This window comes from Pieris rapae, chromosome 12 (genome assembly GCF_905147795.1).
Source record: "Pieris rapae chromosome 12, ilPieRapa1.1, whole genome shotgun sequence".
In the NCBI taxonomy this organism is placed as follows: domain Eukaryota; kingdom Metazoa; phylum Arthropoda; class Insecta; order Lepidoptera; family Pieridae; genus Pieris; species Pieris rapae.
In genome coordinates this window covers 4,768,383-4,786,072 of record NC_059520.1, presented here as the reverse complement: position 1 = coordinate 4,786,072, position 17,690 = coordinate 4,768,383, and the positions used below count along the sequence as shown (strand labels likewise).

The following is a 17,690-nucleotide window of genomic DNA, read 5'->3' as shown; positions in this document are numbered from 1 at the left end:
TGTAAACTAAAATGTATTTATTCATTATAAGTATGGATTAAAAATTGTTCTGAAAACCTTTTTAATTAAAATACCTATGTTAGGTTTCCCAGTTCTCCCAAAGCAAAGTTAATACTCTAACTAATATTAATAATTCCATAACAAAGATAACATATTTTTTTTATTGTGATTTTTAAATTTATCTGCTTTACAACAATTTGTTATTTGTTTTACGCGTTTTGTATTATGCGACCCGTAGTACGCATGAGTGAATGAGTAAGTGTAAAGTGTAAAGTGAATATGTACTATATGTTAGATTTCAGTAGGATCTGCAACTTTGTAACTTGTGTAAGTAGCCAGTCCTTTAGCAATATAAAAAAAATCACCATTTGAAATTCGAATACACTCGGTGTTGATAGCCTCTTATTTACTTCCACACTACCGCCTGGCCCCTAATAAATCCTAATTTATAATCAATCAAGCATACTCCAGAGTTTCTATCGAGAGTTCAACAAACCTGTTTGTTAGACGTGAAAAAGAATAACCGCAGTTCAGAAATAGACAAACACCCCATTTGAACGCGAACTTGACAATTTACCCGCATGTTTATTTTCGTTTTGTTACCGGAATAGGGATCATGCAATTCGTTTATTCCATTATCTCCTTTCATGTCTCTCAGTATTGTGCGAAGTCCTATAAACTTTCAATAGGCACATTACTGCGTCTATTTTTATGACTTCCAAAAAAGAGGTTATTAACACAACTGTATATACGTGTTGATTTAGTATATTGGTTTGGAACAGAGTCCTATTGAGGTAATACTTAATGATTATTAGGTATTTCAACGTAGGGAACTATCCACTCTTCATCAAATACAACACATTAGTTTTTGACTTATCCACGCTTTTTAGATGTAACGTCGTGTAATATTAACTAAGTAAAAAAGGTGTAGGTAATTTAATGATAATTACAAGTTGGTGTGTGTGAGATGAAGGTTGTATCAGAGAACAATAATTTTTACGTAATAGTTATTTGAAACAATTAACTTCTATCTCCTCATCGGAGAACTCTTTATTAGAGAAGTTTCTTAATTATTTTTATTACTTGCGGTCAATTGTATACATGCCCTTCTTGTCATCTCCAATTCGTCATGTCATCGAAATGTAATAAGTCCCCCTTTGGATTGGAAAGCTATTTACGAAAGAAAGACAGGGGAAATCAACTGGGAATGACGGAGACACAATATTACAACTTGAACGCTATTTTCGTTACAGATAATATTTCAGTGATTTCAGTTTTCTCGGTTTTATGAACCACCTGTTATTAATATTATTATATTCGGTTCCTTTAGGTTTGTTTTATTGTAAATAATCTTATACCATATTTTGACAGTTTTTTTTATCTCAACCGTAAAATTGAGAAATAAATATTAATCATCATATTGACGTATAATATTACTCGACGAACCTGTGATTCAATGTTTTGTTTTCAAACTAATATGTGTGATATATTAATGATTAATTTATAAAATTATCTACAGTGAAGTAGTTTCAAACTGCCTATAAATGTGATAACTTAAACATTAAAAACACTTGCCGCAATTTTACTGTACTAATTGGTAGAATTACGTCAATTATACATTACGCCATTTTCATTTGAAATTGCTGATAAATTGTAAACAGGTATATGGCTCCTATAATGCGAAAGGGTCGAAAGCCGATGTGATAGTCTTTATGACAAGGACCGTTGTTCCGAAATGATTCGAGTTTCCAACGATTACAAAGATTGAAACGTTATTGTAATCCTTTTTGATATAATTTGATACCGAGACTCGTTTCAACTCAATTCTTTAACATAGAGAGTAACAAAGTTACTATACATTTTCTACAATGAACTCGTGTGAAACCAAAATTCACAAACAACGAAATTTAGATCATATTTCAGTTTCAGTTCGCTATCAGTTTGTTCGCGCTTTATGAAATTTTCACGAGGAAAATGAACTTTATTGCAATACAATAAGAAATAATATTTGTCGTTAAGAGGGTGGCAATGTTTATTCACGCACAACGATCGATCCATGGAGCCTCCGCGTGAAAATTGCAACCCGTCGCTAAAGGCTTTTCACTAACTTAATAGAATTACTGGAAATGATATTAGGAACCAGCTTTGAAGTAGCAGATAATGATAAGATGTTACATTACATTTATCTACTACTTTATTTTTTTTCATATTGCCTTCTTTAAGTTTTATATACAATTAATAGTCTGAATATACAATTATAATAGTTGCAATCAGTCAAATATGATTTCTTTTGGAAACTAGATTATTTGTAAGTCTCAATTTAAAAATATTTAGTTTTATAACCCTTTTATCAAAATTAATAATATGCTGCTTTAATTGCCAATAGTCAACCAAGTCCTCTGTGTCAGTGTACGTCGCTGTTCTATAGCAAAAATGCTAATTCAAGATTAAATAAATGGCATGGCAAGAAAATACATGGAGCGACGACTATCTAAATCCCATCGCACCACTATACCCACGAGTTTCAAAGTGCAAGAGCCCTTTGAATTCTACAACAAAGCAACTCCTTTTGTGCAACGGACACTCCTATTTGTTGCCGACGAAAATTCAGGGCCAAAGCAAAATGAAGAAAGAAAGTGCGAATCGCAAGAATCCACAGATGCAACACCTGGCACGTCTAAATCGGAACAAGAAAAATCACCTAAGAAAAACTCGTTTTTCTTCTCTCCCTCGAAAAGTTGCAAGATTCATGGCCGCTTTTTCCGCCTTCCGAGTCCTAAGAAGAAGGCTGAGCCGGGCGATGTAGCCAGTAACCGTGGGGCGGCGGGGGGACTTATCAGCTATGCCCCGGGATGGTCCTTGAAGGGTGAACATCTTATGAAATGGCAGGAATCTGGAAAAACAACCATTGAGGTAAATCGTTTTGTTGTCATTTGAAAAAAAAAAATCACTTGCTTTGTAACAGCATACTCAAATTATATTGTTTGTACAGGTATTAGCACCAGCATTTATGTAGTACTATTCGGTTCGAAGCATATTTTTTATTCGTATTATATATACGATTTGCGAAAATATTTATTAGTAGATTTAATTTTAAATAAAGTGGTTTGCCTATTTGGTTTTTTTCTGACCATTATCATTTCATGCCACATTTATTCAAGGTAATTTTTGATATAAATAAGTGTACATTGTTACCTACATGAAATAAATTTTGAATTTGAATTTGAATTATTAAAGGTAAGAAAACATGCGTCGATATGAGGAATATAATAACTTTTCTCTTAGAATTTAAAGCCTTATTGATGATATCGCACAGTAGTCGGGTTACCAGAGGTAGACATAAATTGTGCATGCAAATCTATGCCGAGGGGAGATAGGGGTGCGGTCGCCTTAAGAAAATGAAAATTTCAATCTAACCTGCCCTCAGGTGACTGAGCAAGTGGCTTTGTAAAGTGTTTACAAAACACAAATTAAACGATATTTAAATAAGGATTCGCTTTTTAATTTCCTTCTTACTTTTTCTTACCTTTTTTATTTTTGAAGCCATATAATATATAGCATGATAATAATTTCCTCTAAAATATTTTAAAATATATGTAATAAAGTGATAGATAGAAACTAGGTGGCCTTCAATAGCGACAACGATATCTTCGCCGATCCTTAACGCAAATGGGAATTTATTTTGCTCTCCTGTACTTTCATTTTCATGTGTGTGTGTTGTGAATTCTTTTAACTTCATAGAATACTTAAATGCATAAATAAAGGTTTCATGTATTATAAAAAAAATACTAATTGAAAACAGCTTTCTGATAAGAAAGTACAGATTTAATTTGCTGAAATTTACTTATCAGGCGTTATTTATAATACATAAGTGATGCATTATTTTTGAAATAAACTTTATACAACCAACCAATAACTAATCGACTTATATATAGAAAATGTAAGTATAACCGCAAAATACAGGAAAAACGATATTACGGTTAGCATAAATATTGAGCGAGATAAAAAAGCAGCTGGGCCGAAATAAATTGCAAATGGTTTTTCTGTTCAAAGAAAATCTCTTCCGACATTTTGCTCACAATAATATCGAATTAGCCGTCTCGCCACCCTCGACTCTCCACCATTTTACCTCAAGATGCGAAATGCACAGATCAAGAAAAAGTTACCGAAAATAAGTATACCGCTCAGATTTTATTTAGAAATTGTATTAGTTTTTTATTACGATTAATTTAATTGTTTAAATTATATATAATTTATTTGATTTTGTTTTCCAACCTTAATAATACAAAATATAAGTTTATACTTTCAAAGCGTTCAATTCGGCCTCTTCTACTAAATAAAATTTCAATATTGCACGTCTGTGATCTTTCGATATCTGTATAATTACTTAAACTTTCTAACGATTTAAAATTATCTTATAATATATATCTATAAATCTTATATGCAGGAGTTAATATGTTAAATAATTTCTTAACAATCCCCCAGATCCCAACATTCAACAAGCATTTTTGTAGTACTACGGAAAATAATATTTATTTAGACTATAGAATATATTTGTCACTCCCCAGCTGATGAACGAGTCTCTTTTGTTTTCGTGACAGAGAACGTATTATTTATTCACCCCATCGAACAAATAATGTGGCCATTTCTTATTTTTATACTCTATTTATGGAGTGATAGATGTGTTATACGCACATTGAGTGCGAATTGAGATTTATTGCCAGTAATTTTGTATTCGTTTTATCATAGCTTAGATCCTAATAGTCTTTCGATGAGGTATTATGATAATTGCGATAAGCTTTTGTTTAAAAAGCATCTTTAATTGTCTCTCACTCTAACAAGTGAGACATAATGCTTGAGATCTTTTTGACAATCGAGAATGATTTTAATTATTCCATTCAACTCACTTCAACAGATTCAATCAATTTTTCAAATATATTTTAGCTATACTTATCGTATAGATATCATTCCTAACAAGAGACTGAACACCACGTCAGATTTCTCAGGGGTGAGGTAATTACTATTGACATGTTCATTCGGATCTAAGATCACATGAATGCTTTGGAAAGCATCTTTGGCTAATTATATAGAGGATGTTGGGGTGCATTGAGGGGTCATGATGGCTGCTAGTGACGTATTTGGTAACTTATACGTCACCTACAGTACTTTGAAGTACTAATAATTTACATAATCATACCTAAAACCTTGATTACAACAGGCTGATACATCATTCCCTTCTCAGAATTTTTGTACATCTGCCAGGCGTAGAATATTAGTACTTAACTTTAGAACAATGTTACTAAAAGCAAAACAGATATTGAAAAAAATTGATAAAACTTAGTGACCAACGCTTCGGGTTTCAAAATGTCCGCTGCAATGTTTTCAAGAGAGGAAACGAACAAACTATGCATTAAATATGCATACAATATTGTGAAATTAAGACTTAAACGCATATATTTTTCATATTTGTTTGGTATAAAAATGTATCATTACGTATTTAAAATAACGAAGAGATGTTACTTTTATAGTCGTTATTATATCTATAAAAAGCAATTCGCGTTTTATTTGTGCTACAAAAACCGTATGTAAGATTAAGTTTTAACGGTAATTCCAAAGCTGGCAGAGCTTTTAAATAATTTGACAACGCATCATTAACTGAGAGATTTAAATGTCATCTAATCTTTATTTAATATCTAGGGCACATCCTTGAAGTTAATGTCACAGCCGTTCCAATAAATGAACAATAACAATTGGTATGTTGTTGGTGACGTCATTTCACAAAGTGTGGTCATCCTGATCGAATAAATTGTTGTTGGCATGTTAGGATTGTGGACAGGTGGCCTGATCCTTCCCAAAATTGCAATGGAATGTGCTCTCTGACGGACGGTTAAGGTGAGCTCACAACACACATGTTGGTTCGAATTTTAAAACGGATTTTAAGACGTATTTCGGTATAGAACTTAATACCATACGTTTATTAGATCTATACTCCTTCTTACGAGTTCTTAGTTTCGACGCATATCTTATATACTAACATATCTCATACATTCATTTGTAAAATTAATGTAACAAAAACTTCTGTCTAATTTAACTATTTATTTATATGCGTATTAAGCTTCCAATCGTTTCTGAAATTTGTACTGTTATTTAATTGTAACCCAAATATTAGTACGCTTTCAATTTAGTAATTAGTAAAAAATAATACTATAAAAAAAATACAAGATACAACGTCTTCAGTGTGTTACCAAAGTATTCAGAGCTTCTTTGGATATAAGTATAGTACGAAGGCGTTTTGATAAATTAAAAAAAGAATGAAATGGCCGGTGGAGTAGGCACGAGTCCTCGAGGCTAATCCCCTATTCGCACCGACCATGTTAAGGTCCTTTCCGGCCCTAGTATTTCAAAAGAGCGTATGCTTGCTGAACAGATGAGGGTATGGAGAAAGGTATGCAACACCTTGCATACCTTTCTCCGTGCAGCAATAAAGAATGCGGTAACTGAAAAAGGAAATATAATATATATAATCAACTATATAAATTAGGTTTATTTAAAATGCGATAACATATAATCAATACATAAATAAAATAAATCAGTGGCGCTACAACATCTTTAGGTCTTGGCCTCAGATTTCTGAAACTGTTCATTGATCATTTTTAAATCTAATAGGCAAGTAGGTGATCAGCCTCCAGTTCCTGACGCACGTCGTCGACTTTTTGGGTCTAAGAGATGTCGGTTTCCTCACGATGTTTTCCTTCACCGTTCGAGCAAATGTTAAATGCGTATATAGAAAAAAAATCCCTTGGTGAATAGCCGAGGATCGAACCTACGATCTCAGGAATGAGAGTCGCACGCTGAAGCCACTAGGCCAACACTGCTCATATATAATCAATACATATAATAATTAAAAATATAGTTAGTTGTTTTAAATTATCTCTCTATAGTGGCCCCCGTGTGAACCAGACTTTAGCACCTTTAGTAAGGACTCATTGTAACACAGGAACGCGTATGCCTTTGGGCATGCACGGAATTAATTCTCGGTATCCAATACACGTAAAGTTTTATTAGATCGTACAAGCAACTGGGAAACCCGTGATTAAAGGTTATGATATATCTATAGATCAGAATTTATATATTTAGTCTTACGTTCATTGTAAATTAGTACAACTAGTACAACATGTCTATGTTAAGAATAATTGCTAAGAATTCAATTGTTCATATTTTCTAAAGTTAAAGATATTTTATTCATTTTCGTTTATTTATTTACATTTATTTAAAAATAAATATGAACATCAACTTAGTACCGTCATGTTTAAATGAAAAAATATTATTTCAAGACAATAGATACATAATATATATGTCTATTCGAAATAGACGAAGGGTCCTGCGGCTTCTACGTGAATTCCCCTATTGTTTTCGCATTACGAACAAAGCAAATAGAAAAGCTTTTATTTTGCAGTTTTACTTAATATCTCAGATATCATCATGACTTTTAGTATTTACGAACTTGCTTTTGCATACAATATTGCTTGGCAATGGCCTAAATCCTTTCAGCTAAAGGTTCATGTTGAATACTTGTTTCTTATGAGACACATTAGTTTCATACGCTAATACTATATTATAAACGTCAATAATTAGGTTTTCAGACAGCTTACGAGCTATTCTTAGACCACGATCATGTTGCATTTATATGCAATGCATATAATGTATAACTTTTCTTCAGAAGAGTGTTTATCTAGTGTTCAGAAAACTACATAAAAATACTTATAATTATTAAAAAAAAACATTTTAATGTCGTAATCAGTAAATATTATTTTCACATACATTACAAATGTTACTTTACATTCTGTCGAGGTCAATATCTTGTTTATCTTTTCCAATATAAAATCATAGAAAAGTAAAATCACATATGATGTAAATACGAGGAAGCGCAGACATTAGGAATATATCAGTAATAAATAACCATAGTCAATGAAGTCGTGTATCACACCATTCTTTCGTTCGCGTGAATGGCGATTTGTTATACGCTGAATGAATATAAACTACAATCATTCATTGATTGATAAACATCACATGTTTTTAGTTTTAATATAAATATTACAAACATGTCCTATAACAAAATTGACTAAAAGTATATTACTGCCATTTTATCAAGAACCGATTACTACACATAGTCTCGGTTAGTCTCATGCTCACTCTTGAAAGGCTGATGAGCAATAATTATATTCATTCTCGGATAAACCTTAGAACTAATCATACATAGTTAGTTATACATCATCCATATATATATACATAATCGTACATAGATAGTTATTTCAAAACTACGCCCAACGACGCTCAAATCCAAATTATATAGGGAATTAGATTTTTGTTTTTTTTAAGTAACAAACGAGCCTACGAGACGCCCAAAAACGTCAATTGCAGTCCATTGATTTCCGTTTTTGTGGGTGCGTTGCCAGCTTTTGAGAAAGGACAGCAACATTACTGTCACTTATTGTGTTAAAAAAAGTATTGTTCAGATAATAATAAAAGTGAGTCAGTTCTTAATTTAAAGTGCTATTGAATATATCAAGTTTCAAAACGCAGTACGGTCCAATTACTGTATGTCAATTATTATGAATTAAAATTGACAACACAACCGCACTGTAACAACATCTGTGTCCATTTAGAATCTAGATTTGGCTAGATTGATTTTAATGCAAAATTAGCTTACATTCTAACGTTGGTATGTGTATATACATTGTTGGTATGGTATGGTAGACAACTTTTATTACATCTATGATTATGTCTGTTCAAAACCAATATACGTATACATAATTTTAAGTATATCGTTGGTGGCTGTTTTTTTGTTTCTTGGCTCACTTTGGGTCTTAAAAACTTAAAAGCTAAACTATAACTTTGATATTATACTGATATTATTGATTTAGTTAAAAAATAATACATTATTTATAATTTCAAAATATTAACGAACGATGATGAACCCGCATTGTAAAGAATTTCTCACAGTTCATTTAGTGAGTCTAATTGCATTGAATTATATAATAGCAATAAAATTTTATATCATGTATGGATGGTTCAATAACCAGTATACGATAGCTTAGCAGGCAAATTACTTACAGCATCTCATTCTAAACGAGAGAAAACGTTTGTTGGTTCGTACGTTCCAACGTATTACTTAATGATTTAAAACAAACATTATTATAATATTATTATTATTACTGCGACAATGTTAAGACAATAGTATAGTCTTATTTCGCTTGTGTTGTTTGAGCCTATTGACTTTCGGAAAATTAGCTGAAGCAAGCCAGACATTATTAGTGAACCAGGCATGCAATATCTATCTTATTCACACTGTTATGAGTCATCATTTTATAATTTTAAGCACACAAAGAAATAAGCCTTAATACATATATGTTCTTCATGTTATCAACCTCTTCACATGATAAGTCTTCGGCAAATGTTAATTACATATAAAAAATATAAGCCTGAAAGGTTTTGTTATTGATTAAAACACATATTTTTTAAAAATTTTCAGGTTTTAACCAAACGATTGATTTACGATTATTTAATAATATTTTTTTAATCTCGTAGCATAGTAATAATATGTAAAACCTGTTAAAACAGATATTCACACTTTTATGCTTCCCCTTCTAAGCTACCGACAAAAACATGAGTCGAATGTAACCTACTAATGACCTACGTGCTTATACATTTTACATTAAATTATTTGTATTCGCATCGCGCTTAATGAACGGTTTATTACATTTTGAGTCGTTTAATTGGCTTACCGTTGTGTGTCGTGCTTTGAATCAGTTAATTGTCAGTACAAAACGTTTGCGAACTAGTGAACTTTTCAGTAATACCTGGATAACACTGAAAATGTTTAGAGAATGAATTTCTAATTAAATAATACATCGATGTATGAACCTCAAATTTATCGACATGTGTAGAAAATCAATGGTGCTACAATCGTTTTAGGTCTGGGCCTCAGATTTCTGTATCTGTTTCATGATCTTAATCTAATAGGCAAGTAGGGGATCGGCCGTCTGTGCCTGACGTACGCCCTCGACTTTTTTTCGGTTAAAGGCAAGCATTTCGGTTTACTCACGATGTTTTCTTTCATCGTTCGACTGAATGATTAATTCACATATTGAAAGAAAGTCAATTGGTGCACAGCCGGGGTCCAACCTTACGTTGAGAGTTGCACACTGAATGTCACTTCTCTCACAACATTAAAACGAATGTTTAATATTAAGTAAGATACTTAAAAAAAGGATACTTATAACAAGAAATGTCTATATAAAACAAATGTAACTTATTTACTTTGAAAATGGCGATCATTGTTTAATAACTCTCTTACTTCACAGTACTGCTAGTTGTTTTAACAAACCTTCTATTGCAATTGTTATGCAACTTTGAAATTCATTTAGCCCGCAACTAACACAGCCATATGCAAATAATATGCGAAACAAACAATTGAAGTTACAAATATATAACAACCTGTGATTGCTCAGTTTTGTTGGGATGTGTTTGATAAATGAATGCAATGTGCGAAAATTCGAGAATATATTCTATACCTATAACAGTGCGAAATGTAAATAGTCATTTACAAAGTATATGATCCTTAGGTATTAATCCTTACTTGGTATTTTCCTATCCTATAATGTCAATTGCACGAATAAATATTTTTAAATTTAGAATTCAAAACCACAAGTGTTCCGGAAACAGCATTTTCCATTTCCTTTAAATAACGACTTTCACACCCTTAATGTTTTAAATTACGGGTACGCCTCTTCCATTCAAGCGTTTGAGGGCGTAATTGTTTTGAGTACACTATTATTTTGATTTATGGCTTGTTGATTGTTGCAACTCGATTATGTAGGGTCTTTAAAACTAAATTGAGTGGAATGAAAAATAAATTAAATCAGACATGTCTCCGTTCGATTGGTGACAATAGAGTCAATAAATCGAATTAAAATTGTTAGTTGGCTGGTTCAAAGGAATGATTGAGCATTTCTTAACATTTGATCAAATCATTATATATATAAGCGAATTAGGAAATTAGAATTATTCTAATTGATTTTTTAATCTTTTAACTACTAAATAGAAATAGACAAACAAGTAGGGAGGCGTTTTGGTTCTATTAACACTTTTTCATAAACGTACAAACCTAATTCAGTTAAAACATATTTGTCATGTCTATTGATACCAAAGTGATAAGGGCAATCATACTATTTGAGGCATTATAGTAATTTTATGAACTATTAAGATCATTAATTGTTGGAGACACAAGCTACGTTGAGTTGTGTGGTGTAAAGAATCTCGCTGTGAGTAACAGGTCATGTCAGGAATTTATTAAGCATCTGACGTTTGAGTAGTCGGCTAATGCTTATTAAAAAAAAAACATTTAATGTCTGGGCCTCAGATTTTTCATGATAATTTTTTTTAAATAATCTTTTGAGAATACAGACACACACAGTGCCTGTAACACGCCGTGGACTTTTTGCGTTTTATTTCATGCCAGTATCCTCACGATGTTTCTTCCATCCTTCTCTATCTCCTTCTATTTATGATCTCATGTTAAATAGACACGTAGACTTATAGTCACAGGTGCACAGCCGGAATTCAAACCTATAATCTCAGTGATTTACACTCTGAAAGCACAAGGCCAACACTGCTAAATAGTTAAGATAAAGAAAATGCTCGTCAGCCTAGCTCCTATAAGAAGATAGTTAAAGGATTATAAATTAAAATTATTAGTGCCAATACATTGGGTACTTTCACTGGGATTTCGATAAATTGGAAGGTCTTGTAAATAAGATCTAAATAGATGACCTGCTTTCTCATACATCTCACGAAGAATGAGTCAGGCCGTTGAATCACCTATCCCGAATTTTAAATGAACCCTAAATATCTCCCAGAAAGTGTAAGGTTCAAAGCTAGTATTGGTTTTAGAATAAAAATAATGGAAATCACGCAAAAACCACTTTAAAACGTATATTATCACATAAAAACGCATTAATTTTTTTTCTTTTGTAATTTGCCACTGTTATGAAATCGTAGTCTGAAGTAGAAAGCTTCAAATATTTTCGTACAACGCGGTTCAAAGTCTCTATTAAGAGGATATCGCGGTAGATCGCATCATCAACTGCTCACTCCCTTGAATATCATTTCGTACACCATCCACATAAGTATCAACGCTTTCGTCCACTTTTAGAGTCGATCTGATGATGAAGAGACCCTTGGACTAACCCCAACGGAATCTCTAATCTTGAGGGTACTCTATTATATAGTAGAGGCAAAATGTCATGTCCATAGGAATTATTGATTTCTCCAAAATATTAAAAACCCACCCAAGTCAACCTGTGACAGTCCAGAGATCCGTGAGAGGTTCACGGGACCAGTTCAATTTTCCCAAGGCTTTCGTGACTAGATATATGTATATATTGTATTGAAAATACTATCATGTTTTGTTTCCTGACCAAGTTAACACGCCATGAAACATTTTTCATTTCTTGTATGTGTCATTTACAAATTTTAATTCGTATGATTTAAAACATCCCTTTTGTATTTTATACTTTGTTGACGCAGATGTAATCGCAGTATACCGGATCGCCAAAACATATTTAAAAAGATTTAGCGTTTTCGAAGAAGTCTGTGGGATTGTGAGTCAGTTTTGATAATGGCTGAAAGTACAGTTTCAGTTCGGATTTCAATGAATTCTATTTCTAGTGACCTGAGTCACTTGGTGAGTCATCTATTATTATTCTACTTCCTACTTGTAATTTACTATAAGCCCAATCATTATGTGGTTTAGTATAACAAAGTCTAGTTTAGGCCAGCATAGTATTTTTCATAGCACTATCGTGGAATTGGCCACAATAAACGGCCAATTCCAGCTGACTATATTATTTACAGTGTTAGCTCAGTGGTTAATTGCGCATCTCTCAATAAGTCACGTCTAATTACCCGTTTAGAGCCTGTCTCAGTGGCGAAATCAATAGAATTCGTAAGAGATTTTTCTTGATTGTCTTGAAATAAACGACGACAATTTAAATTTTCATATTTTAAAATTCTGGTAAAATGGTCGATCATTACATATCGATTGACAGTCAACAGTGGGTAATCAAAATAAAAAAATCTGTACTTTCCAGAAAAGTGGAGAATTTTTAATCACATTTTTATTATATTTAGTTGATATAAATATTTTATTTTATTTTTTACTGATAATTATTTTTACACCGAGATAGGAAGAGAGGGCAGGGCTTTCGTTATGTGCTGAGCAAAACATGTGTTATAGTAACTAGACATAGTGTTTAATATCTATGTATTATAATCAATAGGTAACCAAATAAAAATAAACCAATTAAACAGCACTGCCGGTACAAAATATTACAGCGTCCAAATATTAATAGTCTTATATCAAACAAAATATAATTAGACATTGCAATAAACCCAGATTCATTTCGGTGCAGCGCATTTATGTACCGCTTATTCAACACACATACAATTCAAATTTCGTATTTGTGAATTCAAATTGGTTTTTGTAGGACTTGAAATTAATAATATAAATTAATTTCAAGTCCTACAAAAAAAGGCTGACTTCAAACTGCACTAATAAGCTTTAAACAACAATATTACTTAATCAATGGCCTTGTATGCCAAAGGGAGATTAATCTATAAGTAGTCTAGTTTTACTGTACGGGTTCAAAATCGTAATAGGCTAATAATCAAGTATGTATTCATGGATTTCGTTAGACAAACCTGCTTACAAATTGTCACTAGGCCAAGCTCCTACTATGTAAGAAGGTTTACAGTAGTAGTCGTTTCATTGATTTTTAGCACGTACGCCCTGTTTATTTTTGATCTACGACCATAAAGGAGCTATATCGAGGATTTAAACGTTTTTATAATATATAATGTTTAAGACTTTGATGAGGTGTTTTAGGTGATTTAAACAAATATACAATACCTTTTGTATGGGACTAATAAAATCCGAATCGATACTGTGGCGGAAGAGCATATAAAAATAACACGACAGAAAAAACGAACTACCTTAAAGTAAAGTCGATTAAAAAAACCAGCTTATTTTCGGTACCTGTCGGAAGCCCACTAGCAATAATAACATGATATTTAAAATTTAAAAATCGTTTACTGAAATACGTTTTTTGATGGTACATTAAACTGTTTAACGAAAATAAATCGTTATGGTGAAATAAGAGAAACAAAATTAGATCAGCTTTTCCGTCTCACCTGCGCTGCGAAGTTATATCGGGAAATCAGATCAAACACTAAAAACTGCCTTAAATAAAGAGGTAATCAAAACAAACAATAGTGGTAAAATAAGTATTATTTATTTAAGATTATATTATTTAAATGTACGTAAAGGTTATTAACTTCCCATATAATTAACAAGTAATAATACGGCAAGTAATAATTTTACTAAAGAATCACAAAAATTATATACTACGTGTATATTAGAAGGCATAATGTTTGTCCGGTAAAATAAAAATACACAATTAAATACAAAACAGCTCTTAGAAACGGCCATGTGTTCTAATAAATTATTATGAGCTAATGAAATCTCTTTGATATTGGAACTGCATCAAATATCCGATTTTAGACATCGTTTTCTTACCTAAAGTTTAACTCATGATTTTTTAAAATGAGGGAAACATAACAGTTAAAGTTAAGCTAATGATAAACTAACTTGTCAGTTGTTCAATTTTAGTTAAGAATATTGAATAAACTGGAATAAATATTACATACGAATCAATTCTTACGTAGAATAAATAAATTATAATAATAATGTAGATATTTCAAAAGTACAAGTGAGGTGTAATCATTAAGTTTTCTTAATTAAATTTATTGCGTATTTTTCTCAATCTTGTTTGATGGATGAACTAAATTTTTTTAATACAAACTGAAGCGAAGATCCTACAGATAACGCTTTCCGATTGAAAATGCACTAGCCGGCCATACTTTCGTAAGTACGACCTAAATGTATATTGAATTAGTATCTTTACCAATTGATATTTACGACAATGGACACTTTATTAAACTACTTGACGGGTCCCGGAGTTGTCACGATTCTTTATCCCGTATACAAAAGATCTAAATACGTCGGCGGGTCAAGTGACCCGGACGTGGGGGTTTAACAAAAGGGTTTTATGATAAATATCGTGACACGTAGGTGGTGTGAGGGTGCCGACTGAGGACCTGTATTTAAAAACATCATAAAAAACGTAGCGACTGATATGTTTGAGCTTTTGTATTTCATGTACATAATCTTATTATTCGTAACAATTGGTTATTTTCAGGAATGGCGCAACAACGATGAATGCCTTTACGTCTTCATTATTTATTAATAGGAAATTTGATAAAACTGTAAACTGTAAATCTTTTAATTTACTTATACAAATATACTTAATAATTCTATAAATTTGTTTAGAAGTAATAAATTTATAATTGTTTTGTTTGTAGATTTCCGGATCTAAAATGAAAAGTTTTATTGAAAAGTCTGCGTTTCAGCACTTGCTGGAGCTTTTGAAGCTTTTGTGATCTCAGTTTAGTCAGGCGTGCGCGCGCGCACTGGTTGCGCGTACACGGCGCGACGTCCGTGCATCGTGCTAATTATAACGTATGTCATTTTGTACGAGTTTTGTGGTTTTGTTATTTTCTGAGCAGTATAAATGGGTTTACAACGTTGATTGTTAATGTAAAGGTTTATTAGGGTTATTTTAAGATTTTAATTTTAGTTTTATTATATATTTCAAACGACAGTTTTCAGCAACATGGATTATCAATAGAGGTAAAATGTTTTATCGGTTTTCTCTGAATATTGTCTACAAGAACGAAACCTTAATAATCTGCATTAATTATTACCTTAGTAGGAAATGCAATCGTAACGTATTTGACGTATGTAAAAGATAAATCATTTTAACAAAGGTAACACACGAAATAAATCCACGAGAACTTAAGGTCGGAATAAATTACTAACATTAACGATTTATTGTAATGTAAAGTATTGCAATGACAGGATTTATTAAGAACACGTGTTTGTGTACTCCTAATTTATAAGACAGATAAGAGACACGTAAGGTTTCAAATTAAAACTTTGATTTTTGTGAATGTGCAAATTAAGTATTATTTCAAGATATATGTTACAACAAAAATTTAATATTGTATTATATGGTTTCTGTGTCCTACATATATTATATGAATTTTGAAATATATACTATTCTGATTAATCTTTCGAAGCGATATTTTTTTAATTGAGTATACAGTTTCTATACACCAAATAAAATATTATTTAGTTATAGCACTAGCTTTACATAAAATAGCGGTGGTTAATGTATAATTCTATATGTAACAATTATGAATTGTAAATATATACTAACATTTATTTGATATAACGTCTAACGTTTTGTTTTTTGACATGTATAAATTATTGTAAAACATTTGCTTCTTATTGATTACTGTTTCTATAATATACTATGTTTAAATAACAAAACAGTTGTACCACTAGATTTATGTGTTCCTTGAAGGGATGTACTATTTATTAAAAACTCCCAATTTCCACTTAAAATTTAAACTTCGCTCTTTCTTCAAATTCGATTGTTTAAAAGTTATTTTCACAATATCCGTTTAACGGAACAGTAGTCTATTGGAAACAAAATCAAAGTGAGATGTTGACAAATGTGGTCCGCCGTCCAAACAGTTACCTACTTCTCGACTATTTATAAAGCCGAACGGAAACACTTAAATACTCCGCCAAAGATGATTAGGTTAATTAATGGAAAATTGTAAATTCACCAGTTATACACCTAGGCTCCCTAATTTTTATTAGGAAAAAAACCAAATGATACAGATAAAGAAATCTGAGGCCTGGATCTTATAAGCTTGTACCGATGGATTTGATATTTTTTTTATGTTCAATGTAACAATTGTAGCATCCAAGGGTTAAGAAATCTTAATGATTGACGTGTCGTAGTAAGATAACTAAAGCATTTGTTAAGTGCAGTAATATTTATTGTATTTATCACTTGAGTAGTATAAGATTTTTTATGTGAAGAGATTAAGGTATATTTTTTCTAAGAAGCAATTTTTGACGCATTTTCGAAAAATTGTGTTTGTCATCAATGTTTTCAATCATTATAGTAAGCATAAGGAATACAGCAAGCAAATCCTGCCAGCATTGTTTTAGTAGTATATCTAGCCATTTTTAATTATTATTATTCCTATGTAGGTTGAGAATATTATAAATGCTGTTTATACATGTGTAAAAGTAATTAATTAAAACTATGTCGAATAGACATTCATATATTGTGAGACTCTTTGTTAATCACAATACTTGGATCACATCCAATATAGTTGTCCAGATGCCTAAAACCTAATACTGCACTTATATTGTCAGAATAGCAAAGTTTGAAAGTATACAATTATACTAATTCGGAACCGGTTTATGGTCGTGACAAAATTATAATAAAAACGCGGCAATGCCTTACTGTAATAATGACGTATTCGTGCCTATTTCTTAGGAAAATGGTTGTTTTACGATTATGTCACAAAGTTCATTGCTCTGGCGCACCTTCCGCGCTTATAAATACTCTGTGTCGATTTGACAGGCGTAAACAAACAGATCGGATGTGGACTGGTAACACTATCATTTTATTAGCTTAGGCCACATTACC

At 31.7% G+C, this 17,690-nt stretch overlaps 1 protein-coding gene across 4 annotated transcripts in view; it reads left to right on the top strand.

The window, feature by feature from the left end:
• The first annotated feature begins 2,429 nt into the window (after positions 1-2,429).
• LOC110993715 (protein sickie) overlaps positions 2,430-17,690 on the top strand; it is a 116,470-nt gene continuing 101,209 nt past the window's right edge. For 3 of the 4 annotated variants that reach the window (XM_045630276.1, XM_045630275.1, XM_045630274.1), the window contains exon 1: positions 2,430-2,913. In XM_045630276.1, the coding sequence (XP_045486232.1) occupies positions 2,461-2,913 (453 nt within the window). In that variant the 5' untranslated portion in view covers positions 2,430-2,460. The remainder of the gene's footprint in view (positions 2,914-17,690) is intronic. The other variant, XM_045630277.1, reaches the window with a different exon arrangement.